We start from the raw sequence: 25,721 nt of genomic DNA on the forward strand, positions 1-25,721 counted from the left end.
GTCGGAACGAGGAAAACAGCACCGGAGGGCGTCAGCACAGTCACACGTCCCCTTTGCCTGGACAAAGTGTGTCATATGCCTCCTGTGTCTGACTGTGGCGGCACGTCCAGGGGCTGGGAAATGGGGTGGGACACCCCCCTGGGTCCCCCCACAGCTGCAGGGAACCCCTTCTCCCGCAGAGCGTCCTGCAGGGTCGCCCCGCTGTGGCTGCCGACCATAGGCCATCTCCCCTGGGCACCGTGGGGATGCACGCTGTCCCGTGTTCTTCAGCCAGGGGTGACCTGCACCCCGGGACCTGCCGAATGATTCCACGTCCACATGTGTGTCGAGGCCCACTTTCCATCCCGTATAGTTTGCTTGGGGGTCGGGCCACGACTTTGGAGCGACAGCCTCCCCACAGGCCAGGTCTGGAGCTTGGGGTCAAACCCCAGCTGTCCCCCAGGGCGCTTGGGCCACGGAGACTGTCAGATGCTCCTGGCCGGTCGTCACCCTGGCCTCTGGGTCAGCGGGTCACAGAGCGGATCGGGGGCTCTGATCTGAGGTCCCAGGCTTGCTTGCCTTCAGGGGCTGCCCTGGGTGGGAAGGGGGCAGGGGGCGATGTGGACACAGTGTGGGGTGCCCGGTGGCTGGGGGGCTGAGGGGCCCTGGCCGCCTGGGGCCCCTCCCGGGAGTCAGGCTAAGGTCAGGAGACCCCGTGCTCTCACCTGGCCAGGCTCCCCTGTGCGTGTGTGGACAAGGGCCCAGCCCCACGCCCGTGACTCGTCTGTTGCAGGTCTGTGGCCGAGGCCACCGAGGTGGACCTGAACATGCGCGTGGGGCTGCACACAGGCAGGGTCCTCTGCGGGGTCCTGGGCCTGCGCAAGTGGCAGTATGATGTGTGGTCCAACGATGTGACCCTGGCCAACGTCATGGAGGCAGCTGGGCTACCTGGGTGAGTCGGGGCGAGGCGGTGTGCTGTGGGAGGGTGGTGAGGGTGGGGGCGCGGGTGCTGGTCTGTGCTGGGCCTCCGGGATCCCCCGGCCTCCACGGGAAGTCGGTCCTGGCCGGAAAGCAGGCCCGATGCCTGGCCACCTGCTGGCGGTTCCGTTCCCTGCGCTCACTGAGGAAGGGAGGTGCCGTGGCCTCAGAGCCCTTCCATGCTCACACGGACTTCCTCCTGGCACCACGGTGTGCTTCGCGTGGTCCCTGCCCTGTGGCTGCCCCGCTACGGTGGCCTCCCCTGCCCAATGAGGCCCATGGCCAAGGCAAGAATGGGGTTCTCCCTCCCCCCGCTCAGCGGCGGCCACGGGAGAAGGGCCGCCAGGCACAGCTATGTGCCGCCAGGGCTCACGTGGCCCCCACGCTGGAGTGAGCGTCAGCCACCCTCGCACCCGTGCTGGCCGTGCTGTGTCTGTTCCCGAGCTCCCGGCTATGTGTGCCTCCAGGGCTCTGCCCCTCCCCTGTCCCTCACTGCCTGCCCTCTGCCTGCCCCAGAGACCTGGTTCCTGGGTACACATCTTTCTCCTTCCCTCCTGGACAGACTGTGGGGGACACACAGGACCCGCCTGACGCTGAGGCCTTTCCAAGGGTGCTCAGAGATGATTGTCTGTGAGCCTGGCCGTCCCTGAGCACCTCTCCCGTGGACCATCACAGCCCCCAATCGACCTATCCCTCCCCGCCCCCCCCATCTACCCGTTCAGCAAACACCCCGTCCACTACGGGGTGTTCAGAGAGCGTGACCAGACTCGGATGGGTGGGTGGATGGACGGGTGGGTGGACAGACAGGTAGGTGGATCTTGTCACTGTGTGGCTTTCATTTCACGCTGAGACCCCTGAGGCTGGGTTCCTGGGCCCCTTCCCAAACTGGACCCCCTGAGCAGTCGCCCTGAAGGGGCCAGGGCCAGGCAGGGGTGGAACCGGAGGAGGCCAAACACACCCACTCTTCACGTGCATCTCCTGGTCTAAAACCGACCCTTTATACCTGCTGCCTGGTACTGTGGCCAATTCCCCGAGTTGATGCGCGAGGTGCTCGCTCCAGGCTGCCCTGGAGCAGACAGCGCTGGGTCCTGAGTAAACTCCCCGAGCCCTGCGGGCCCTAGGGGAAGCACAGTCACCTGTGTCTTCCCTGGCTCCAGGATCAGGGGGGCCTCCAGGCCCAGACCTCATGTCCCCTTGCCCCTGCTGTCTGGGACAGTCACACGCATAGCTGGGCCTCCGATCCCGCAGGACTGAGACAGTGGGCGCTGGCATCCCAGCCCTGCTCGCGTCCTGGGAGGGAGCTTCCGGGGCTGACGCTCTCTCACCACAGACATGGGGTGAGTGAGCGCCCGGGGCCAGTGGCAGGCAGTGCTCGCTGGTGAAGGTGGGGCCTTGTCTCACTGGCCTTGCGGCCCCGGGCTGGCCAGGCCTCCTGTTTGTCCCCAGGCCACATCCCAGCTGGGACCCGCGGGGGCCTCCACTCCCACCACGTGCTTGCACCCGAGACCCCCTCTTTCCAGAGCCTGGAGCGCTCTGCACTGAGAGCAGTTGCTGAGATTTCTGTGACCCGGGGGACCCTCAGCCCAGTGACTGTGTGCAGCTCCCGTCTCTGCTATGGATGGAGGACCCTGAATGCAGGACGCTCCCCTGCCTCTCTAGAGACCCTTGCTGCTTGGCTGTCCCTGTGCAGTTCTGGGCCAGGCTGGCAGGTGACAGAGTCCCTCCCAGCAGTGAGGACTCTCATCCTGCTTGAACGCCCTGGTCCCTGCAGGAAATCAAGGAGACATGGTGGTTTGAGAACCACTTTGCACACTGGGGAATTTGCTTTTCTCCGCAGACCCCAGTGCTCAGGTCTCTGGGATGCACTGGGGCTGAGGGGTTCTGGGGCTGCTGTGGGTTTTCAGGCTCACGGTCTGCTCCAGGGCGGGTGTGGGGAGGCATCGACTACGGATTCTCCTTCTCGCCACAAAATGTGCCGGGATGAGTGTGAACGCTCCATCTGGTGTGGGGACAGTGAGACCGGGCAGGGCCTGAGGTCTCGGGGACACTCTGCTTCTCCCCTCACCCCACTGCTGTCTTCCGTCCTGCTGAAGGTTTTTGTCGTCCCTGTGGCTAGGCTCCCGCCCCCTCCCTTCCCCGGTGACCTGCGTGTGACATGTGTGACTCGGCGAGCCTGACCGCTTCTCCTGCACGTGCCTGTGCTCAGGGACGCCTCTGTTGTGTTTTGCAGGAAGGTCCACATCACGAAGACGACCCTAGCGTGCCTGAACGGGGACTACGAGGTGGAGCCGGGTCACGGACACGAGAGGAACAGTTTTCTGAAAGCTCACAACATCGAGACCTTCTTCATCGTGCCGTCACATCGGCGGAAGGTGGGCGCCAGGACCCTCCTGCATGGACACAGATGGGATGGCGTGCCCACCCCCTGGGCCAGGCCTTTGGGGTGGGGGGAGGGGTGTGAGGGGAGGGGTGCGTGGGGGGGCATGGGGTGTGTGTGGGGCAGGGGCTGTGAGCTCCTAGACCCTCCGTCAGAGTGCGGGGTCCTCTCGGGGGCTGGGCCTCCTGCAGCCTCCCTCCTCACCTCCCTGGTCCTTTACCACCTCTCCTGGAAAACAGGTGAGGGGTGGGGGGTACGCTGAGGGGTGCTGTGCCCACAGGAGGATCGTGTGGGGCACTTGAGGTCACTGTGTCCAAGGAAGCTGATCTGGATATGATTAGAGGTGACCTTTTCCTTTTAGGGCTCAGGTGAGAGGTTCAGGGCACAAGTGAGGGGCTCAGGACACAGGTGAGGGTGCAGGGCACAGGTGGCCCCAGCTCTCCTTCAGGACATAAGCGTGTCATATGTAGGGGACAGCTTCAAGCTTCGCTGTCGTGGTACGCCCACAGATCAGGGCTCTGCAGTCCCTGAGATGCAGCAGTCCCTGTAGCCTGGGGACCATGGGTGAGGGTGGCCCTGGGCCCCAGGGGGATGGGAGTGGAGGGTGGTCTCTGAGGGGCAAGGACCACGGGGGTCGGCATGTGTGGTCCTTAACCAGGCTTCTGGGGTCTCCCCCTGGCCCGGCCCCACAGCTGTCCGCTGTTCTGCCCCCGGATGCCGGCTTCACTCTGGTTTTCTGAGGCCGTGGGTGCGGCTCTGTGCTGTGGGACCTGGTGCCGGTTCTGTTCACTTGTTTGGTCCCCGTGACCTCCTGGAGTGTTCCCGTCTCATTCATGCTCCAGGCTGGAGGGGCAGCACGGGTGTCCTCATCGGGTTTCTTTGTGCCACGTGTCGGCACAGATATTTCCAGGGCTGATCCTCTCTGACATAAAACCAGCCAAGAGGATGAAGTTCAAGACCGTGTGCTACCTGCTTGTGCAGCTGATGCACTGTCGGAAGATGTTCAAGGCAGAGATCCCGTTCTCTAACGTCCTGACGTGTGAGGACGACGACAAGGTAGGGGCCGCCATGACATGTGAGGACGATGACAGGGCGGGGGCACCATGACGTGTGAGGACGATGAGGTAGGGGGTGCCATGACGCGGGAGGACGGCGACAAGGCAGGGGGCGCCCAGACGTGGGAGGATGATGACAAGGCAGGGGCCGCCATGACATGTGAGGATGACGATAAGGTGGGGGGGCTGTCATGACGTGTGAGGACAACAAGGCAGGGGCCGCCAGCGCTGGTCCCTGAGCAGGTGCATTTCGGCTGGGTCAGCCCTGGCCTTTTCCGCTTCACAACATTGTAAATGCCGTTCAGGGCTGGGCTGCTTTTGCTTTCCTGCAAAAATCTTTCTGGTATCTTGTATTTTTATTTACTTATTTACTCTTGCAGTTTGGTTTTCCATGTGTGTATCGGGAAATTCGTGCTCAGACCCCCAGCCTCTGGCTGAACCCGCCCTCCAGATACTCGTGCATGTCAGATGTTCTGTTGGGAGGTCTGGCCGTGGTCTGTGAGCCGGGGGACTGTCAGACAGGCCAACCCTCCATGGGGAGCGCCTCTGGCTGCCCCTCCTGTCCCAGGCCTCCCGCTTTGCCTGCACGCTTCTCTGTGGTGGAGTCCTCTAGTGGATGGAAGGTGGCCTTCCCTTGGGTGTCCCTGCTGTGCGGCCTGGCTGCCAGGATTTTCCACCTTTCCTCTCAGCTCGGTCAGAGCCATCTTTGGGTTTTCTGGTCTCCTGCTGGGTTGTGGGGTGCTGCTCTGCGGGGGTGCCCACATCCACTCAGCCACACGGGCCTTGTGTTTCAGGGGGCAGGGGCCAGGGGCCGTGTCCCCGGAGCCCTGGAGGAGCCTGGTCTGCCACCCCTTCCCAAGCGGCTCTGAGCCTCGCCCTCCTGTGTCCTCGTGTCCTGGCGCCCAGCCACCATTGCTCCGTCGGTGACCGATTTCCATCTCCCGAGAGCGCACTGTGCCCCTCGCTCGCGGTTTCCCTGCCGTGTGGGTTTTGTGCGTTAGAAGGGATTCCATCCCTGCTTTTGGGGGAGAAGCTGCTGGCTGGGACTCCTGGGGGTTTGTTGCCTCCAAGGACTTTTTGTGGTTTTGCTGGTGAGCTCGTATTTGTGAGAATGTTGCCGGAAACCCCTGGACAGCTTTGCTGGTGGTGAATTCCATCAAGAGCGGCCTTCCCTCTGCCAGGTACCCGGATGGGCTTCACGTGCCTGGCAGGTGTATGCACGTGTTCCTGGGGGGACCCCTCTGTGCAGAGCCGGGTCGAAGGTCACGTTCCTCACCGTCCCCTGTGCGAGGTCTCTCCATGTCAGTGTTTGCCGTGGGGCCTGTGGAGGCAACAGGCTTCCGTTAGAACTGTGACCTCACGGCCCACCCCGCTCAGGCCCCTCTTTGCTACGATTGCCCTGTGAAGATGATGGGCTCTAGAAACTCCGAGTCTCCGGCAGCAGAGGTGTGTCAGGTACCTGCCTGGCCTGGGCTTCTGAGTCCTGACGTCCTCCGGCGATTTCCTTTTCTCACAGCTTCTTGTGCATTTGGAAGTGCGTGCGTGAGTGTGCATATATGTATGCATGTGCGTGAGTTTCTGTGCACGCATAGGTGTGTCCGTGTGTATGCACATGTGTGTGTTTTCATACGTGTGTTTGCGTGCACATGTATACGAGTGACTGTGCGTGCATGTGTGTGTTTGCATGTGTGTACCTAGGTGTGTGCATGTGTGTGTGCACATGCATGCATAGTGTGAGTTTGTGTGTGTGCATGTATAGGTGTGTGCATGTGTGTGCACGTGTGTGTGCATTTCCATATGTGTGTGTGTGTGAGTTGGCCTGTGTGCACATGCATACGAGTGAGTTTATGTGCATGTGCACGTGTGTTTGCGTGTGTGCATAGGTGTGTACATGTCTGTGATTTTGCATATGTGCATGTGTATGTGTGCGTGTTTCTGTGTGTGCATGTGCATGTGAGTGTGCATGTGTACATGTGAGTTTGTGTGCAGTGTAGTTTGCATGTGTGCATACATGTGCATGTGTGCACACATGTGAGCGTGTGTGCATACGTGTGCACACAAGCGCACACGTGTGTGCATACGTGTGCATGCGTGTGAGTGTGAATATGCATGTGCATATATGTGTGCACGTGTGTGAGTTTGTGTGTGTGTGTGTGTTCATGGCCCCTTCCCTCACTGTCACTTGGAGTTGCCACTGGATTGCTCACCCTGCGTCCTCTCCTCCCTCTGGGAGCAGCAAACCAGGCCTGGTTTCCGCCTGTCCCCAGGCCCCCGAATCCCGGCCCAGCCCCTGACACCTGGAATCTCCGGAGTGCAGGACGCCTCATGGGTGCTGCCTTCAGACTCTGGTCCTTCATTTGTGTTTGCTGGACACAGAAGGTCCTGGCCCTCTAGCCTCCCACCTTGGGGGACACCTGCTGCCTCACTCTGTGCAGGCATGTGCTCCGGCCGTCGTCCCTGTCACCTCGCCCTTCACCCCAGGGTCCGAGGCCGAGTTCTGCAACCACTGTGCAGTTTCAAGGCTCCCCGTCTGCACACAGCTCCCCAGCCCGAGAGGGTCTCCCTGTGCCCCCGGTGAGCTGCCGGCCGGTGCAACAGATTTGACCACCTGTGTGTCCTGGACCCCGAGCTTCGGCCCCACGTCTGGCCCCTCCCTCCAGCCAGCGCTTCCGGCCTCTGGCCCAGGTGGCTCCCCTGCTGGGGGCATGGAGGGACAGGCAGGTAGCCGGCTGGGGCCCACGGCTCCCCTTCGTCCCCCTGCCTCACGGTTAGTGACAGCAGGCCCCAACAGGGGGAACAGTAGTGTCTGCCCCACGGGAGGCCCTCGGGGGGTTGATGCGGGGCCGTGACAAGGCACGTGGTTCCTAAGGACGGGGTGGAGAGGTGCAGAGGCAGGGCTGGCCCGCCAGCAGGGGCCCCTAGTGAGGACTGCGAACGACCACCCAGTGACCTGCAGGGCCGGCCCTTCCGCTGGCGGCCACTGTCTCCACCAGCCCCCCTGGCCCCACTGGCCCCACTGGCCCCAGAGCCTGCCTCCCCATTGGGATGAAGTCCCTCACTGGCCCTGTCTTCTGCTCATCCGTGTCCAGGCCTGACTCCTGTGCCGGTGCCACGATGCAGATGGCAGATGTTGAATTTCAGTATCTCCCGAAGTGACCCGTCGTGGTTTTGTCCCCGACTCACACGGTGAGAGGTTGCACGGGACCCTCCCGTGTCTCCAGGATGCCAAGAAGCTGCCCCTCACTGTCTGTGCCACGCGGTCTGGGTGCCCGAGCTGTGCACTCGGCCTGTGCCTGCCCTCTGCTCTCTGCCTGGGACAGCGATGGCCCCCGTCTCTGCCACCACAGCCACGCATGTGCCTCTTTTGTAGCTTTCAGTGGTTGTAGGCGGGGTTGCCCGTCAGCCCTGGACGGGTCAGACCAGGGCACCATCGCCATGAGCCGCTCACCCCTGAGCACCCCGGCTCAGGCAGGTGCCCATGGACCGTGGTCAGGTCTCAGGCCGGGCCTGCCATCTGGGGTCAGCCGCAGGGCATCAGGAAAGCCGGTTGAGCGTGGCCTTCATTTCTCAAGCCTCGGCAAGGACAGTTTGGAGAGGGGGCATGGGGTTTGTCACCCGGGACTCTCATCGGACCGAGCACCCCTGACTGCCCGGCCCCAGAGTTCTGTGGCCTCAGCGTCCTGAGCCCACAGGCATCAGCGTGGCAATCAGCAAACATATTCCCTGGGGTCCTGGGCAAGCAAGGCGCGTTGCGTGGACCCTACAATGTCCCTAGTGAGAGAGGAGGCAGCAGCTTTATAGCAACACGCTTCACAGTTATAAAGAAAAGGGTAAATTCCTGGTAAGCATGAAGAGAGGAAAAGGATGGACAGAGAAGTGCGAGTCTGAGCACTTCTGCGGGACGTCCCTTAGTCAGGACCCCAAGTCCATGGTGGAGCCTTTTCCCAGCCAGGATCACTGGCCTGCAGGGCTCTGACATGGCTCCCGGCCTGTGTAGCTCTGACGTGGCCCCTGGCCCACGTGGCTCTGACGTGGCTTCTGGCCTGTGTGGCTCTCATGTGGCCCCCCGGCCTGCATGGCTCTGATGGTGGCCTCTGGTGTCCAGGCAGCTCAGCCGCTGCTTTGTGGAGGCCGTGGGCACCCAGGCCCCAGAGGGAGAATCCCTCCAGTTCCCAAGATGACCGGTCACTTCTAGAAGGTTGTCTCTGAAGTGGTGTCTTAAGTTCGGGGCCCGTGGGGAGAACATGCGGGGAGGGAGAGTGGGGTATGGGCTGGGAGGGGCTGACGCTGGGCAGGGCCAGTTCTCGGCCCACAATGTCCGGGGTGTCAGCCTGAGAGGAAACCGAGACCCAGCTTGTGCTTCACGGGTGGGAGACGTTTCCGTCGTCTGCGCTGCTCACCTGAGGGGAGCTGGGCGTCCACGCTGGGTGTCCACGTGGGGCGTCCATGTGGCGCATCCACGCTGGGTGTCCATGCCGGGCCCCAGGGGTGCACTCCTACCTGACCCTGGCCAGGCGACCGTCCTTCCTGCCCTGCCTCACCGCCCACGCCCCAAATCCCGAAGATTTTAACGTTTCTTTTAAGAGTTTATACTTACCAGTAAAACCTTGGTTTGTGAGCATAATTCTTTCCAAAAACATGCTTGTAATCCAAAGCACTTGTACATCAAAGTAAATTTCCCTGGAAGAAATAACGGAAACTCAGATGATTCATTCCACAACCCAAAAATATTCATACAAAAATGATTACAATACTGTAACATGATACAAAATAATAAAGAAAATATAGAACATAAAGAAAAATAAGTTAACTTGCACTTCTGAAAACCTGGTGGCTGGTGTGAGGGAAACGAGAGAGGAGGGTTACTGTGTAGGACGACTTTCACGATCACTAATGGAATCACTGCTGTCTATTGGTCCCATGGGATCTTCTTCTGCATGGGGGCCCTTGTATACGCTCACATGGATGTTGACTACAGTGCAGTATTAATAAACTCTCGTCATAGACTGTATTTACTGTAACTGGTAATAAGGCAGCGGAGGAAAGGGTCTCTCTCCGCAGGCAGCCTGAGCTAGAATGAAGCAAAGCGTTCCTAAGCTCACTCTTGTACGGAAAAGCAAAGGACTGTCCACAGGTGCTTTGAAGTGACAGAAAAGACACCAGTGCCAGTTGTGGGCACCTTCCAACGTGCTGAAAAATCACTGATTTCTGCCAAACACCACAGCCTGAGACCGAGCATCCGAGCCTGGGAGATGATCGCCCACAATCCCGCAGAGAGAGAGAGAGAAGGACCATTGGCTTAGTTGTGATCACATGTCATTCAGTGTCATGTTCGACTCATGTTGCAAGACATCACTTATCAAGTTAAAATTCTTAGAAATGTTTGCTCGTCTTACAGAACCCTCACAGAACAAGTTACAATCCAAGGTTTTACTGTGTATGTTTTATAGTTAATCCTGTGATCCATTTTGAGTTAGTTTTTTTTTTTTATAAGGTATGAGGTTTAGGTCAAGATTTACTTTTTTGCTTATGGACGTCCATTTGGTCCAGCACCATTTGTTGAAAAGACAGTTTTTCTTCCGTTGAATTGCTTTTGGATTTTAGTCAAAAACCCTTGACCGTACTTATAGGAAGCTGCTTCTGGGCTGTCTGGTCTGTTCCACAGACCTTTGTGTCTGGCCCTCCACCAACACCATACCATCCCAAGTAATGTAGTTACACAATCGGTCTTAATGTTGGGCCGAGTGGTGTCTTTCACTATATTATTTTTAAGACAAATGAGCTATTCTAGTCTCTTTGCTTTCCGTTTAATATTTAGAAAAAGCTTGTCTATCCATAAAAAAGTTCCTGTTAGGATTTTGATAAAATTATGTTAAGCCTGTGTACATCAATCTGAGGAGAATTGATATCTTCACTGTGTTGTGTCTTCTAATCCCCAAGCACGTGTTTCTCCATTTATTGAGATCTTTAATCTCCTTCATCATCAGCATTATATAGTTTTCAGCATACATGTTGTGTTCGTGTTTTGTTAGATTTGTACCTACTTCATTTTTCTCTGTGATTATGAATGGTCCTGAATTTTAATTTTGTCTTCATGTGCTGATTACTGGTATTAAAGAAATACTTTATGTTCATCTTGTATCTAGTGATCTTGTGGAATTCATTTGTTTTCCTCCCCTTGGAACTTTCTATGTAGACCATCATGTCACTTATCATAAGGATAGTTTCGTTTCTCTCTTTCTAATAAGTTTGTCTTTATTTTCTTTTCTTGCCCTATTGCACTGGATGGGGTTTCTAGTACTATGGTGAAACTCCGTCTTTCACCAGCGAGTATGACGCTGGCTGTCAGTATTCTGTAGATCTTCCTCATCAGGTTGGAGAAGTTCCCCTCCCTCCCTAGTGTTCTGATCATGTTTATCAAGAATGGGTATCGAACTTTGTCAAAATGCCTTTTGTGCGTCAGTTCATACAACCATGGGTTTTTTTATATGGTGTTTAATCGGGTGTTAATGTGATGTGTTGCATTCGTGTACAAATATGTAAACAGCCTTGTGTCTCTAGATGTGGTCACGGTGTGTACTTCTATTCATATTGTGCTGAATTCTATTAGCTACTATTTTGTTAAGAATTTTTACATCAGTATTGAGAGAGATGGCCTGTGGTGTTCCTTTTTTGTACTGTCTTGGTCTGGTTGTGTTATCAGGACAATACTGACCTTGTGAAGTGAGTTGGAAGGTGTTGCCTCTTCTGTTTTCTGAAAGAGTGTATAGAGTTAGTGTTAGTTCTCATTTAAATAGGAGAATTCTCCAGTTAAACCATCGGGGCCTGGAGATTAATTTTTCAGGAATTTTGAAGCTATGAATTGAATTTCTTTAGTAATTACAGGGCCAGTCTAACAGTGTTTCATGTCGGGTGAGTTGTGGTAGTATATGTGTGTTTGGAGTAGTTCACTGATCTAAGTTGTCAACTTAATTGTGTACCACTGTTCAAAGTATTTCCTTCTTGCCCTTTTGGCATCTTCAAGGCCTGTAGTTGAATTGCATTTTTTTTCCTGAATCTGTTGGTGTCTTTCCCTCTTTTCCTTTGTCATGCCTGCTACAGACTTTTCAGTTTTACTGATATTTTTAAAGAACCAATTTCTGTTCTATTACCCTGTGCTGGGCACTGCCTCTCATCCCCGCCTCCCCCCATCCACATGGCTGCCACATACACATCGTGTGACCCCATTTGCGGACACGGAGCCCCAGCGCCGACGCTGAGCTAAGTCCCCTGGCATCTCGGGCGCCAGCGGGCAGTGGAGCCGTGACTGCATCTCAGGCCTCCAGCCCCGGGCCCCCAGACTCTGCAGCGGGCGAGCACACGGGCCCGAGGGGGCGAGAGAGCTTTCTCTTCAACACGAGGAGGATTTGTTGACGTTTCTTTCTCTCCCTGACGGCCGCAGCGGAGGGCGCTGAGAACTGCATCAGAGAAACTGCGAAACCGCTCATCGTTCTCCGCAAACGCCGTCTACACCACCCCGGGCACGCGCGTCAACAGGTACATCGGCCGCCTCCTGGAAGCGCGCCAGACGGAGCTGGAGATGGCGGACCTGGACTTCTTCACCCTCAAGTACAAGCAGGCTGAGCGGGAGCGCAAGGTAGGTGACCGGGACCTCAGGAGCGCGGGGGATCCCGGAGGCCCCTCGGCCGTGGCCGCCTGCACTCGCTCTTCTGGACACGGCCGCGGTTCCCAGGGGGGCACCCTCGGGAGGACCCCGTGTGTCTCCTGGAAGCCGCAGCAACCGATGGCGGGTCTCTGTGTCTCCTAGTACCACCAGCTCCAGGATGAGTATTTTACCAGCGCCGTCGTTCTGGCCCTCGTCCTGGCCGCCTTGTTCGGCCTCGTCTACCTGCTCATCATCCCACAGTGAGTGTCGGGGGCCCGGCGGCCGGAGGACAGGGGCACGGGGGCTCCCTCCTTGTCCGCTGGTTACTCCCCCGCGGTCCCGGCCACAGCCAGCTGTCCATTTGCCCAGTGGCCGGCTGTGTGAGGCCCCGACGCACATGTGCGGGACGCTCACTCTGTTTCTAATGTTTAACTGAGCCAGTCCTGGGACACCGTGTGTTTTCAGCATCTCCATGCACACACGTGCACCCTCGACTTCAGGACAGGTTTTGAGGGAGGAAATGCAGCTGGGTTTCCAGGCGTGGGTCATTTCAGACACGTTAGAATGAGATAGCGGGCTCTAGGGAGGAAGAAAGAGGTAGCAGCAGAGCGGCATCCGGGCTGCTGAGTCACAGTGAGTCTGGTAGGGCTGTTTCTTGGCGGGGACGATACACCTGTCTCCCAGACTGAGCACTTTCTTTTTTTTCTTCTGTTTAAAAAAATTGTTTTTATACATTTATTTATTTTTGATAGAAAGAGACAGAGCACAAGTGGGAGAGGGGCAAGACACAGAATCTGAAGCAGGTTCCAGGCTCTGAGCTGTCAGCACAGAGCCCGACACGGGGCTTGAACCCACAAACCGCGAGATCATGACCTGAGCCGAAGTTGGACGCTTAACCGACTGAGCCACCCAGGCGCCCCTCAGACAGAGCACTTTCTTAATGAGCCCTCCCAAGGGCAGTAGTCCCCTTAGAGTTTCCAGAAAGCACATGGGAGCTGCCCCGTCTCCAGACACCGTGAGCGAGGTGACCTCCCAATGGCCCTGCCTGGGGATCAAGCCTTTTCTAGAAGAGCCGCTCCCAGATGAACTCCACTCAGAGGGCAGTGCCCGGCGACCAGCCCTTCGTGAGGGAGGACCTCTCGGCGGGCCCAGGGACAATGGAAGCTGGGGTGGAGGCGGGAAAGGAGCTGGCAGGGTGAGGCCTAGGGGAGACTCCCAGGCAGCCGGTGGGCACACAGCACCTGCTCCAGCCACGGTGACCCTGCATCCTCTGCCCTAGGAACCTGGTCCTCCTGCTGCTGCTGGCCTTCTGTATCTGCTTCCTGGTGGCCTGCGTCCTGTACCTGCACGTCACCCGGGTCCAGGTGTGTGTGTGTGTGTCGTGTCCTGTGTGTGGCCTCCGCCTGCCCTCTCGGGAGCACAGGTAGGGCGGTGGAGACCCTCACTCCCTCTGGAGTAGCAGAAGCTCACGAAGCCCTGTCATGGGCCGGGCGCTGCCGGGAGTTCTGGGAACACCTTGGGGACTCGGGGCAGGCAGTCTGTAGTGATGGACACTCGTGAGCGCCTTCTCCTGAGTGGAGAGTCTGGAGCAGGAGGCTGGAGGTCTGTTGTGCGCTCACATGGTAGACGGGGTTCTCTGTTGGCTTTGCTGTTGTGACCTTTGGGGTGGGGCTGGGTTGGTGCCCCGAGCGGCCATTCTCCCAGGAGGGCGCTGGGTCCCAGCCCCACGGTGGCCTCCAGGCCTCATCTCCACGCCCCCCGTTTCCCTGTCACCCCACAGCTACGGCAGCAGACCCAGTGTTAGCTTTGCGTGATTGTGGGAAACAGCAACTTTGTGAAAAACTAAATTCGGTTTTATTCACTTAGCTGCGTTGCTATGCATAGATAACTTCTTGTTTTTAACTGGGAGAATTATACTTACCTAAACCACGTTTCTGGCTTCTTCATCTTCGTAGACGGAGTGACACTCGCACTCCAAGGAAGACAGCTTAGTCACGTGATTGGCTTCTATGGCCTGCTGTGCCCTCTGGGGAGCTGGGAGCCGGTGCGGGTGGACACTTGTCCTGCCCTCCAGGAGATGGGAGCCAGTGCGGGTGGACACTTGCTCCTGGCAGAGGCGGCCTCAGGTCTCCAGCCGGACGCGTGTGGATTCAGAGTCTGCCAGGCTGTGGGCGGCCCTGTGCTAGTTCTGAGCATTCCCGCTGGGGCATGGCCCAGAGACGGGTAGGGGGGCATAGACGCAGGATCAGAAGGCCAGTTTTCAGAAGAGCAATTTAGCCCTTTGCGTTTGAGCAAACGTCTCTGGGATCAGGTGTTCATGTGGAGTGCAGGCCTTTGTGTGGGGGCCGTAAGGAACGATACTTTACAAGTGACAAAATCACCAGCTATGTACAGGTCTCAGGTGACAAAGGGAATTTGCTGCCTCACATACTCAAACGCCCGAGACAGGAGGGAGGGCCCAGGCTGGTTTTCTCCGGGGACTCCGTTCTGCCACCAAGACCCAGGCTCAGGGCCCTCCTGCCCATGGGGCCGGCCTTCCTCGGGGCGTGTCGTGGACAGCCGGCTCTGTGCTCACCCAGCAGCACAGGGTTGGGAGGAGGCCTGGCGTCCCCTCAAAACCCGGCAGCCTCCCTCCCAGCTCCCTGGCCTCTGGCAGGCAGAGCCCCTGGGAAGCTGCATGTGCACACGGGGGCGTCCGGGTGCCCCTGCCGGGCGGAAGGGATTCAGCCTTCTCCCTGGCCGGGTCTCTGCCCCAGGTGGAGCCCGGCACCTGCAGCCAGAGAGCAGAGAAGATGGAAGTAAAGCGGCTGGCGGCGGGCACACCTTCCCCATCTCGCTGCTTGGGGGACCCCTGCCCCACCCGGTACCCGCCCCCACTGCCCGGTCCCCGCTGCTCCCTGCTTCCAGGCTCTCATGTCTGTCCTCTCAGCCCATTGACAGGTGACCACAGCCTCCGAGGGGCGGGGGCGGGGCGGCCAGCTGGCTCTGCACTCCAGGCACCATGAGGCCACGAAAGGGAAGGTGCCCGTGGGCTTTGTCGGGGGTTCCTTCAGTCCGACTGTCAGCAGGTCCAGCTTGGACGGTTGTGGGACTGTCACCACAGTTCCCAGTAGCCCGTCCCCAGTCTTGCCTGTGGCCGTCCCCGTCCCCACACCAGCCCGGGCATGTGGCGTCCTCCCAACCCTCCTGCTTCCCTTCTGCCACCTGCTGGCCATACAGACCTGGTGTGGGTGACCCGGGCCCCAGTAGTCTTTGCTGAGTAACGGGTCCACCCCTGGTAAAGCCAGTCACGGCTGCCACCCGCCACCACAGGATGCCATGTGGTCGAGGGACGCTGCTTCCTCACTGGCCTGGGGCTCGAGGGAGAAAGCGTGGGGACCACTGGTGCCCGTCACAAACGTACCAGATACGTATCAGTCTGAACTTCTTTTTTCTCTTTATATAACCAACAGTAAGAGAACTTTGCTATTTTGACAAATGTTTTTAAGGCTCTTGGGACAATCACCAGGATTGCTCCCTGTGTGGTTTCAGCACGGTGTTGTCCACGGCCCCGTGGCACACGGCTCTGAGAGAGTTACCACACTGTCGGCACCACAGCCGATGCTTTTCACTGTCTGTAAAGCCTCTGCTTTGGGATCGCAGGGTCACGGTCAGGCCGGCGGGATACCCCAGCACGTAGCCATTGCCATGCTCGTTTCTGGGGAGAGATGGGAGGGTGAGACGTCGTGCACGTCCGTGGGGGGAGTTTCCATGGAAGCATGTGGGCGGGAAAGGCAAATCCACATGCAGAGCAACTCCCCTGGGACAACGGAGGGAGGACAGCGAATCCTGCTGCTGAGGGTGGGGCCCCAGGTGAGGTCGGCAGTGTCACTTGGTCAGTGAGGGGGCTGCCAGCCTCGACACTCATCCCCAGAACCCTCCCCCGTGTCTCCCGTCAGAAGGGCGCCGTGCGGGGGCTCCCCGTTGATCTCTGCGGTGGCCGTAGTCAGGTTGGCCCTCGTGAGCGGAAGTCCGTGTTCCTGGGCGTCACCTCCATCCCTGCCACGGTGGCCACTGTGTCCGCGAGCCCATAGGGCGATAGCTGGGGTGACTGGGGAGGGAGGCCGCCCGGTGTCCACAGAATGGGTGCTCTTACCTGCTTGGTTAGCACACTCCTTGTCTGCCACGTCCCGCGCCGACCAGTGTTCACATGGGACACCGGTGTTGCCCGCCCACCGATACGGGTCTTCCCGCATGTGTCTGCCCCACCGGTGACTTCCTGTCACAGTGTTCCAGCCATGCCTCTTCCCGGACCATCCAGCCAGACATCGGCCAGGCTGTCACTCCCTCCAAGCCAGGTGCCCAGCCGGGCGCCGCCTGACGTCCACGAGCAGTGGTGTCTGCTGTTCCTCTGTCGGCCGACGTACACTATCCGTGAGGCCAAGGGGTAGCTGGAGCGTGGACCGCGGCCTCTGGGCCGCTTCTCTGTGTGATTTACGTGCATCCCACGGCCTGCTGGGCCCCATCGTGGCCGTGCCTCTCCCATGGATGACGGAGCGTTGCTGTGCACGCCCGGCTTCAGGGCCTGGAGGGTCAGCCAGCACCCGGCTCAGGTCCCGCGGCCCCTTGCTGGCCCGTGGCCAAGTGGCAAGTCCCCGCAAGGCCCGGGAGCGGGACGCGGGTGTCTCCAGAGAACGGCTGGACTTTGCTGTGAACCCCGTGCAGAACCCGAGCAGCGGTTCACAGGTCCAGGTGGCCAGCAGCGCCAGGGGTCTGACCCACAGTGAGCTCGCAAGCGGAGGGGGCCTGTGAGTCAGCGTTAGCCGTGCTCTTGCCTCTGGTGGGTCTCGAAGTCCCCAGGGTGAGCAGTGGGGGGGAGGTGCCTATCAGGTGGGGCGAGGAGGACGCAGCAGGGTCCTGTGAGTGTGAGCTGGTAGGGACCTGCGTCCCCATTCTCAGGCAGCTGGGGTCAGCGACCCTGAAGCAGGGCCCAGGAGAAAGGTGACAAAGAGTGACTAGGTCACAGTGTCGGCCCACATCATGGCCCCGGTGTGGTTTCCTGGCCCGGCGAGGCAGTGTGCCAAGTCCTGTGGCCCCTTGGTGTGGGTTTTGTGGAAAGATGCGATCTCTGCAGTGGCAACGTTGGGGTGGGGTCAGTGCTTGGAGCGGCTGAGCGCCCACTCTGCTGGGGAAGCGTACCGTGGCCGCCCACAGTGTGGACTGTGTCACGGGAGGTCACGTGGTGCCCAGGAGGGCAGGTGACTGAGACCCAGCTGTGGTGGCTTGCTGGCGCTCTCATTTCCACGGAATGGCATGTGGCATGGCGCATAGCTGGTGGGAAACAAAGCTAGAAGTGCCGAACGAGTGGATCCGTGACTCTGTGAATTCCGTCCATAAATAAACCACTGCGTGAGTGGTCACTGCTCGCCGAGCGTGGTATCGGGTCAGTAGAGCTCAAAGGCAGGGACCGGGCCCAGAGCGTCCACGTGGGTGGCTTGTGTGTCCTAGATAGGAAATGGCCGTGGGAGCCCGCCCCTGTTTGGCCATTTGCCACACAAGTGGGTGTGGCGTGCTCAACTGGGTAGCTGCATGTGACTCTGTGTCCCTGAGCCCTGCACAGCTGCCCTTGCTGTGCACTGCACAACCGGGATGCGGCCTCCGTGCACCCCGGACAGGGCTTGCTCAGCCTCAGCCAGCGGCTCTCCCCTCACCGCCTCCCCGAGGGACTTCTGTGCCATTTCTGCCTCTCCCGGGGCTCCAGGGGCCAGGCCTCGTTCACCGCTGTGCCCCCAGGGGCTCCTGACATCCACCGCTGGGAGGAGCCCTCCTGTGCTTGCTGGGTGAATGTGCGAGCTGCGGGTGCCTTGTCCGGCTGGGGGCGACAATCCCGTGGCCGCGTCCTCAGTCTTGTGGGGTGACGGGATCACACCAGGAGGGGGGTCGTGGGCTCCAGGGCTGTACCTCTGCTCTCTGAGGTTGGGGGCCCAGCATGTCTGCACGATGCAGCTGGGGCTCAGGGATCCTGACCGGGACCCAGATCTGTAGCTGCCACGGCGCAAGCCCCACAGCCATCCGGTGCCCTGGTCCCCAAAACAGGCAAAGCGGCACTGCCAGCCTGCCCCCAGACCGAGACAACCAGGGTCCTGACCTCCCCGGGAGGACCAGGCACCCCAACTGCTTGGGGGTCTCGTCAGCAGCTTGTGCAGGGTCCCTGCAGGCTTGATTTTAGTTTTTGTTTCGAATTTCGTGAGCCTGAGTATAAAAAGAGGTTCATACTTTTACCTCCGAGGTCATCTGTTGGATATTGCAAAACGTATTAAAATAGACGTAAAATTAACTTCCTAATAACAAAACTGACATGAAGCCCGTGTGAAGGAAATGATAAAACTTACATGAGGCAGAGAAAAGACGACACGAGTGCGTGTGAATTCTTGCTATTTCTGAGATGGAGTTAAACGTAATAAAAGCGTGACTAACGGATTCAGTTCATTTCGGTGCCCAAGTCACAGCGTGGGATAAGGCTGGCAGGGGTGCTCTTAAAAAAATTGTTTCTAATATTTACTTTTGAGATGGAGAGAGAGCGCGATCGGGGGAGGGGCAGAGACTGAGGGAGACACCGAATCTGAAACAGACTCCAGGCTCTGAGGTGTAGGCACAGAACCCAATGAGGGACTTGAACCCACAAACTGTGAGATCATGACCTGAGCCCAAGTGGGAAGCTTAACCTTCCAGCTCCCCAGGCCCCCCAGGGGGTGCTCTTTTTAATGCAAAGACCCTGGGTTTTGTTTCTTTTAGTTGGGGCAGCTTTTCACCTGGGAGGTGAAGCCTGGAGCACAGCCTAGGAATCTGCGTGGCGGGTGAAGTCCGGCAGCCCCCGGGGCCCTGCGCTCTGCACTGAGACTGTTTCTGTGTTTCGGCTTTTTCACAGTAACCTGTGTTACTGTTCAGTGTTTTCCAGGGTGCCTGACGATTCAGATCCGCACCGTCTTGTGTATCTTCGTCGTGGTCTTAATCTACTCCGTGGCCCAAGGATGTGTGGTGAGCATCTCAACAGGCAGCAGGGCCCGCTGGTCTCCTGGAGGCGTGAGGTGTGGACAGGGGATGAGGGGGCTGCTGTCCTCTTCACGGTGTGCAGGGGATGGAGGGGCGAGGCAGGAGTAGCGGGGGAGGGGGAGGCAGGGACAGGAGCACTGTGTTGGGGCTGGCCGCCTGGGGAGGAGGAGGGCGGGGGTCTCCTGCCCCCTGGCCCTGTGCACCTTGCACTGAGGAGCCTTGAAGGCCGAGCAGGAGGGGGTGCTGCAGAGCCTGCTGGTGGCTCCTGGGGGTGTGGGTCGGAGTATCGGGGTGGGGGGAGCCTGGGCAGGAGCGTCTCGATGGGGCTGGCGGGCTGGGGAGGAGGGAGGGCTGGTCCGGAGCAAGTGCCTCCCGCCATCCTTGTCCCTCTGTCCCCTCCAGGTGGGCTGCCTGCCCTGGTCCTGGAGCTCCACCCCCAACGGGTCCCTGGTGGTCCTGACGCCCAGCGGCCGCAACGCCGTGCTGCCTGCCGCGCCCTGTGAGTCGGCGCCCCACGCCCTGCTCTGCGGCCTTGTGGGTACCCTCCCGCTGGCTGTCTTCCTGCGGGTGTCCTCCCTGCCCAAAATGATCCTGCTCTTTGTGCTCACGACGTCCTACATCCTGGTCCTGGAGCTCAGCGGCTACACCAGGGCCCCCGGGTAGGTGCGCGGCTCCCTCCGGAGCACAGCCGGGCGGGCATTGCCCGTTCTGGTTTGCGGACCAGGAAGCAGATCGCCTTGGTGGCTTCTCCACGTGTCCGTCTGGGCCCCAATTCCAGCAAGGCCTTGGCTTTCCCGGAGGGAGCGACTCTAGCCAGGGCCAGTGCTCTGCACGGCTGAGAGTCGTGTCCGGGGACACGTGCGGACAGCTCTCAGATTCCGCGCACCGATGGAGTTTCCTTCCTGCTCTTCCACAGGGGCGGCGTGGCGTCGGGGCGCAGTTTCGAGCCGATCATGGCCATCCTGCTGTTTTCCTGCACCCTGGCCCTGCACGCCCGTCAGGTGGACGTCAAGCTGCGGCTGGACTACCTCTGGGCGGCACAGGCAGGCCGAGCTCTCTCTGCTTCCGGGAGGGTGGGGTGTGGTACAGGGAACCCTGGGAGGGCACTCAGGGGCTCCTGCCGGGCGCCAGCTCGGTGTGCGGGTGGGGGAGGCAGCGCCGGCAAGCTGGGCACAGTCTGATGAGCCCTGTCTAATGACCGAGAGTTCGGCGGTGTTTCGGGCAGTGAGTTCCCCATCCCCAAAGGCATTCCAGCCAGTGGGGCTGTGGTGCAGAGTGGCTCAGCCTTCGCTGCGCTGCATGTGACAACAAGTCTCTTCAGGTCATGGGAGACTCCAGAAAACGCTGACTCTTGCACGGTCCCCCACGATTTAGTGGGTCTACAGGAGGGGGGCAGGAGTCTACACTGTTAACACGTCTCCTGGGAAAGAGGCTTGAAGGGGGCCGAGGAGAGCGGTCCATGGGCCCTGAGTCCCAGGCAGGTGGTATGCCCCGTGCACCTGCCGTGTGACCCACTCACAGGTGCACTTTTGGGTCCAGCCCAGGATGTATGGCTGGTGTGCCCTGACCCCCTTGTCACCTGCTGTGTCCCCAGCCTTTGGAAGGGGAGGCCATCTGGCTTTCTGGGCCAGCCCGTACAGGTTCACACTCCGTGTGCAGCTTGCAAACTTCTGGGCCCCGGGCCAGTTGCTTCCCCATCGACGGATGGGCAGGGGGTGTGCACGGAACGGAGACCACCGCATGTTAGCTGCCACGTGTCATCTCACTCGATGTTTGGGGAAGCAGCTCTTTATTGGCCGGGGCCCTGGCTTGCATTTGGTCTTTGCGGCAGCCCTGCCCAGGAGGTGGGACGGGCATGGCTGTGAGGGCCACCTGTGTGCAGGCCCAGGCTGGACATGGCTGAGCCGGGATGGCCAGGGCTCTGCGGTGTCCAAGGTGGTGGGAGCCTCCTTGTACCAGGAGCCCAGCCTGGGACCAGGGCACAGGGATGGCTGGTGTCCGACCCTAGAGAGGTGACACCCAGGGGATTGGGGTGACAAAGGCTGTCTGGGTCCCTCAGGCCAATGGTTCAAACGTGAGTGTCTCTGGAGACCAGTGCAGACACACCCGGAAGTGATGTTCGCTGGCTGTCAGGGCACTCTGGGGCCCCATCCAGGTGACACCTAGAATTTACCCTGCCAGTGCGGAATACAGCAATTGTAGCTTCCTACCCGCTCGAGCTTGGCGGCCAGCCTGGTGCACGGTAGGTGCTCGGTGCGGCCGAGCGCCCTTCAGACACCGCGTTGTGATCTGTCGGGACACTCCACCTGCAGGCAAAGGACAGAGGCAAGGGGCCGGCCTGCTGGCTTTTCTCTGGTTTAATTCACCTGGGAAGACGGATTCCGGCCGCACAGATTCCCGCCAGGACATCCAGGCTGGTTGTCTGTTCAAGTTCAGGGAGGACGATTCTGTGGCTTTGGGTAAACAGAAGAGGAAAGACGCGTGTGTGTGCGCGTATCCGTGTGTTCTGTGCACATATCCGCGTGCGTGTGTATATGTACGTGCATAGGTGTGCCGGGCAGAGAACGTGGCTTATTTATTCTTTTTTTACGTGACAACCTTCCTGAGACAGAATCCACGCTCAACAGTCTGTGTAAAGCACGCAGCTCGGTGGCCTTCAGTGTATTCAGAGCTGTGTAGCCATCACCTCAACGTTAGAACATTTCATGTCCCTCAAAAGAAGCCCGTGCCCATCAGTGGTCACCACCCCCAACCCTGAGTGGCCACTACTCTCCTTCCTGTCCCCATGGATTTGCCCATCTGGGTCATTCTCCATCCGGTGTGCCGGGTTTGCTCCTGCTCCGGGGACGCCCTGATTCTGAGGGTCCCGCCGCCCAGCACTGCCCTCTCTCCACACCTGGACTCTGGGCAGGTGGAGGCCACGGAGATCCTGAGCCCCTCGTTTCCGTCCCCATGGGGATGGGACGCCGGGGTTGGGCTGCGTGGACAGGGTAGGCCCTGAGTCCTGCTGCGGATAGGGGAACACACCCAATGCTGGTTCTGCCCCTTGAGGGACTTGGGCTGTGCCACTGCCATCCTGCATGAGGGCCCGACCACGGCCCCACTTGTGTGAAGTCAGGGGGGTTGCAGACCTTGGATTGTCTGACAGATGGGTGGGTTTGGGGCAGCCCCAGCATGGCCCAGTTCCTGGGACACCACCCTGGAGGGCATCCACCCCAGGGCAGGCCACCAGACAAGACTCACGGCCTTCGGCCAAGGGACACAGCCAGCCCTCAGTGAACATGCCGGGAGGGACCCAGGCCTCCCCGCTCCTGCTGGCGCTCCACACGGGTCAATTCCGCTGGAGCAGGTGGCTCGGGGGCCTGTTGGCAGTGTCCTGTGGGAGGTCCTGAGTCAGAGCAGATGCCGAGAGGACACCTGTGTACAGGGCTCCCAGAAGGAGATCTGACTGCTGCTGTTTGCCAGAGCCTTGCCAGCTAGCGGAGAACAGTGTCTTCAGTGGGCTGTGCCGAGGGCCACTGAGCTGGCTGTCCAGGGCGAATAGGCCAGCCGGTCCCTAGATGTGTCCTCCCCGCCATCAGCTGGCCCCCGTGATCTCAGATCTTTTAGTTGTGAATAGCTGCTCAGAGCGTGAGAAAGACAGACTCCTGTGGAGCCGGAGAGCCGGCCCGGCCTGGAGGGGCACAGACCTGGGCTCCCAGCCTGTGCACTTGCTGGGCGCCTGCTCTGTGGCCAGGCGCTCACAGAGCAAGGTTGAGGCCGCATTTTCTCCCCTCTGGCTTCCCACGTGCTTTCCTTGGCTGTAGTGTCCCTTTAAGTGTCGGTCAGCCTCATGGTTGACCCTGCCCTGGGGTTCCCCACCGACAGTACCCCTGTGCCACAGCTGGCCCCCACTTCTGAGTGAGACTTCCATTGAGTTCAGTGCAAGAGAGACCCTCCCTGTGTCATGAGGAAGGGTTGCCTTCAGGGAACACACTGACACATTTTTCCAAAGATGTGTGACAAGAAATGTCACCTAAGTTTCCCGTAAAGCCAGCAAAACCAGGAAGTTTCCAGACTTTGCCCGATTACCCCCTGGGTAGGTACGTCTGTCATGTACACATCACAGTCACATCACAAACTATTGTGAAACGGCCGGGCTGGAGCCTGGGGGTTAATTATCTACTGACACCAGGCTGGTCACATAAACCCACCTAACCTGGGGCTGTCACGATGCTTTGTTTCCAGTGTGGTTCCTTCCTTTGCGCTCAGTAGATAATCATGATGCCGATGGTAGAGCAACATCCTCTGCCAGTGAATGCTTAACCCTGGAGCGGGATTCCCACCGGTACTGGCGCCATTTTGTCCACTCTCAGACGGAAGGTGGCCCAGGCATGGGCTTGGGTGTGACATAGTTATAGTTACATGTATTGTTGGGATTCACTTTGCTAAAATTTGGTAAGAGTATCAGTGTTCATGAGTGACGTTGTTCTGTAGTTCTCTAGGCCAAGAGGGCTTTGATGTCAGAGTAAAGCAGTCCTCACAAGGTGGGGGGGGGGGTTCCTTCCTTTTCAGGTTTCTGGAAGAGTTTGTAGAATTGGTGTTGTTTCTTCCTCCAATGTTTGAGGAAGTGAAGCTCTCTGGGCGTGGGTGTGTGAGTGTGTGTGTGTGTGTGTGTGTGTGTGTGTGTGTGTGTGTATTTAGAGTGGGAACATTTTAACTCAACTCAATTTCCCGAAAGATGGAGGGCCATCAGGCTTTCCATTTCTTTCTGAGGTAGCTTCGGACACATATGTCGTTCCCTGAACGCTGTCCAGTCTGCTGACACAAACTTGTTCATACTCTTCCCTTCTTGCTCTTTTAACGTTTTATTTTATTTTAGTTTTTGGGGCACAGAGAGAGACAGAGCATGAGCAGGGGAGGGACAGAGAAATGGGAGACACAGAATCCCAAGCAGGTTCCACACTCAGCACAGAGCCCGATGCGGGGTTCGAACCCACAAACCATGAGATCATGTCTTGAGCTGAAGTCGGGCGCTCAACCGACTGAGCCACCCAGGCACCCCTCCCTTATTTCCCTTTAATATTTGTAGGATTTGTAGTGACGTCCCATTTCTCCTCCTGATGTACGATTGTGTAGACACTTTTTTTGATCAGTGTGACTAGAAGTTTATACATTTTATTGATCTCAGGAAATAGCTTTTGGTTTTATTGATTTTTCTCTGTTTCTTATTTCACTTAAATTCCACTCTGATCTTTATTTTTTTCTGATGACTTTGGGTTTAGATTACTTGTATTTGCTAGTTTCTCAAGATGATTTGTATCTTCTCTGATTCAGGGATTTTGTTCTAAAATTTCCTCCAAGTGCTGCTTTAGTTCCATAAATATTGATATTATATGTGGCTTCATTTTCATTTGGTTCAAGGAACTCTTTTCTTTTCTTTTCTTTTCTTTTCTTTTCTTTTCTTTTCTTTTCTTTTCTTTTCTTTTCTTTTCTTTTTTCTTTTCTTTCTTTGTTTTGTTGGGTTCTTCTTTGGACCAAACGTTATGAAGATTATATTTTTGTTGAATAATCTCAAAGACCTTTCTGTTATGGACTTCTGCTTAGTTATGCCATAGTCAGAGAGTATGGCTCAAATGCCTTGAATCCTTTTAAATTTCTTGAGAATTGCTGTATTGTTCCTGCTGCATCCTGTCTCTGTTGGATGGTGTATTTTATAAATGTCAGCGAGGTCAAGTTGGCCAGGAGTGTTCTTAGGTCTCCTGTGCCCTTATGGACTTTCTTCCCATTCTACCAAGTTTTGAGAGAATGATATTGAAGTCTCCAACTATACCTGTGGACAGAATTTTGTGCAGTTCTATCAATTTTTGCTTCCTGTATTTTGGCGATCTCTTACTAGGTGCATCGGTGTTTAGGATTATGTCCTCTTGGTAAGCTGAAACCCTTGTACCCCTTATCACTATGGAAACAACCTCTTTTCCCAGGTAATGTACTTGGCTCTGAAGTCTACTTTATGCAATATTATATAGGTAATCCAGCTCCCGTTATGTATTTTTTTCTGTCATCTTACTTTTAATCTATTTGTTTTTTACTTAAAGTGGATTTCTTACAAGCAACATACAGTTGGACCTTGTTGACTTATCCAATTTATAAATCTCTGCCTTTTTAATTGAGCTGTTCAGACCATTTACAATTATGTGATTACTGATGCAGTTAGATTTTAATCTTTTGCTGTCTCCTATTTGTCTGATCTGGTCATCTGTTCTTTGTTTTCTTTTTCCTCTTTTTCTGCCTATTTTAAGTTAGTTAAATATTTTTATTATTCTACTAAAATATAAAATAATCTTTATTATTCCACTAATAATTATTGATTCTCTTATTCATGATAGTAATTATTATAATTTATTTCTCTTTATTCCTCCCTTCCTCTATTTTTTTAGCTGTAATTCTTTGTTGTATTATTTATTTTTGTTTTTATTTTATTAAAATTTTTTTTTAATGTTTATTTTTGAGAGAGAGAGAGAGAGAGAGGCAGAATGTGTCGGGGGGAGGGGCAGAGAGAGAGGGAGACACAGAATCTGAAGCAGGCTCCAGGCTCTGAGCTGTCAACACAGAGCCTGACATGGGGCTTGAACCCACAAACCACAAGATCATGACATGAGCCAAAGTCGGATGC

At 57.4% G+C, this 25,721-nt stretch overlaps 1 protein-coding gene across 1 annotated transcript in view; it reads left to right on the plus strand.

Annotated features, from left to right (window-relative positions):
- ADCY1 (adenylate cyclase 1) overlaps window positions 1-25,721 on the plus strand; it is a 108,306-nt gene that overhangs the window by 55,916 nt on the left and 26,669 nt on the right. The window contains exons 6-14 of the mRNA XM_030307623.1: window positions 773-931; window positions 3,188-3,329; window positions 4,235-4,390; window positions 11,831-12,025; window positions 12,197-12,294; window positions 13,314-13,398; window positions 18,962-19,051; window positions 19,469-19,725; window positions 19,983-20,109. Coding sequence (XP_030163483.1) covers window positions 773-931; window positions 3,188-3,329; window positions 4,235-4,390; window positions 11,831-12,025; window positions 12,197-12,294; window positions 13,314-13,398; window positions 18,962-19,051; window positions 19,469-19,725; window positions 19,983-20,109 — 1,309 coding nt within the window. The remainder of the gene's footprint in view (window positions 1-772; window positions 932-3,187; window positions 3,330-4,234; window positions 4,391-11,830; window positions 12,026-12,196; window positions 12,295-13,313; window positions 13,399-18,961; window positions 19,052-19,468; window positions 19,726-19,982; window positions 20,110-25,721) is intronic.

Source organism: Lynx canadensis, chromosome A2 (assembly GCF_007474595.2).
Source record: "Lynx canadensis isolate LIC74 chromosome A2, mLynCan4.pri.v2, whole genome shotgun sequence".
Classification (NCBI taxonomy): domain Eukaryota; kingdom Metazoa; phylum Chordata; class Mammalia; order Carnivora; family Felidae; genus Lynx; species Lynx canadensis.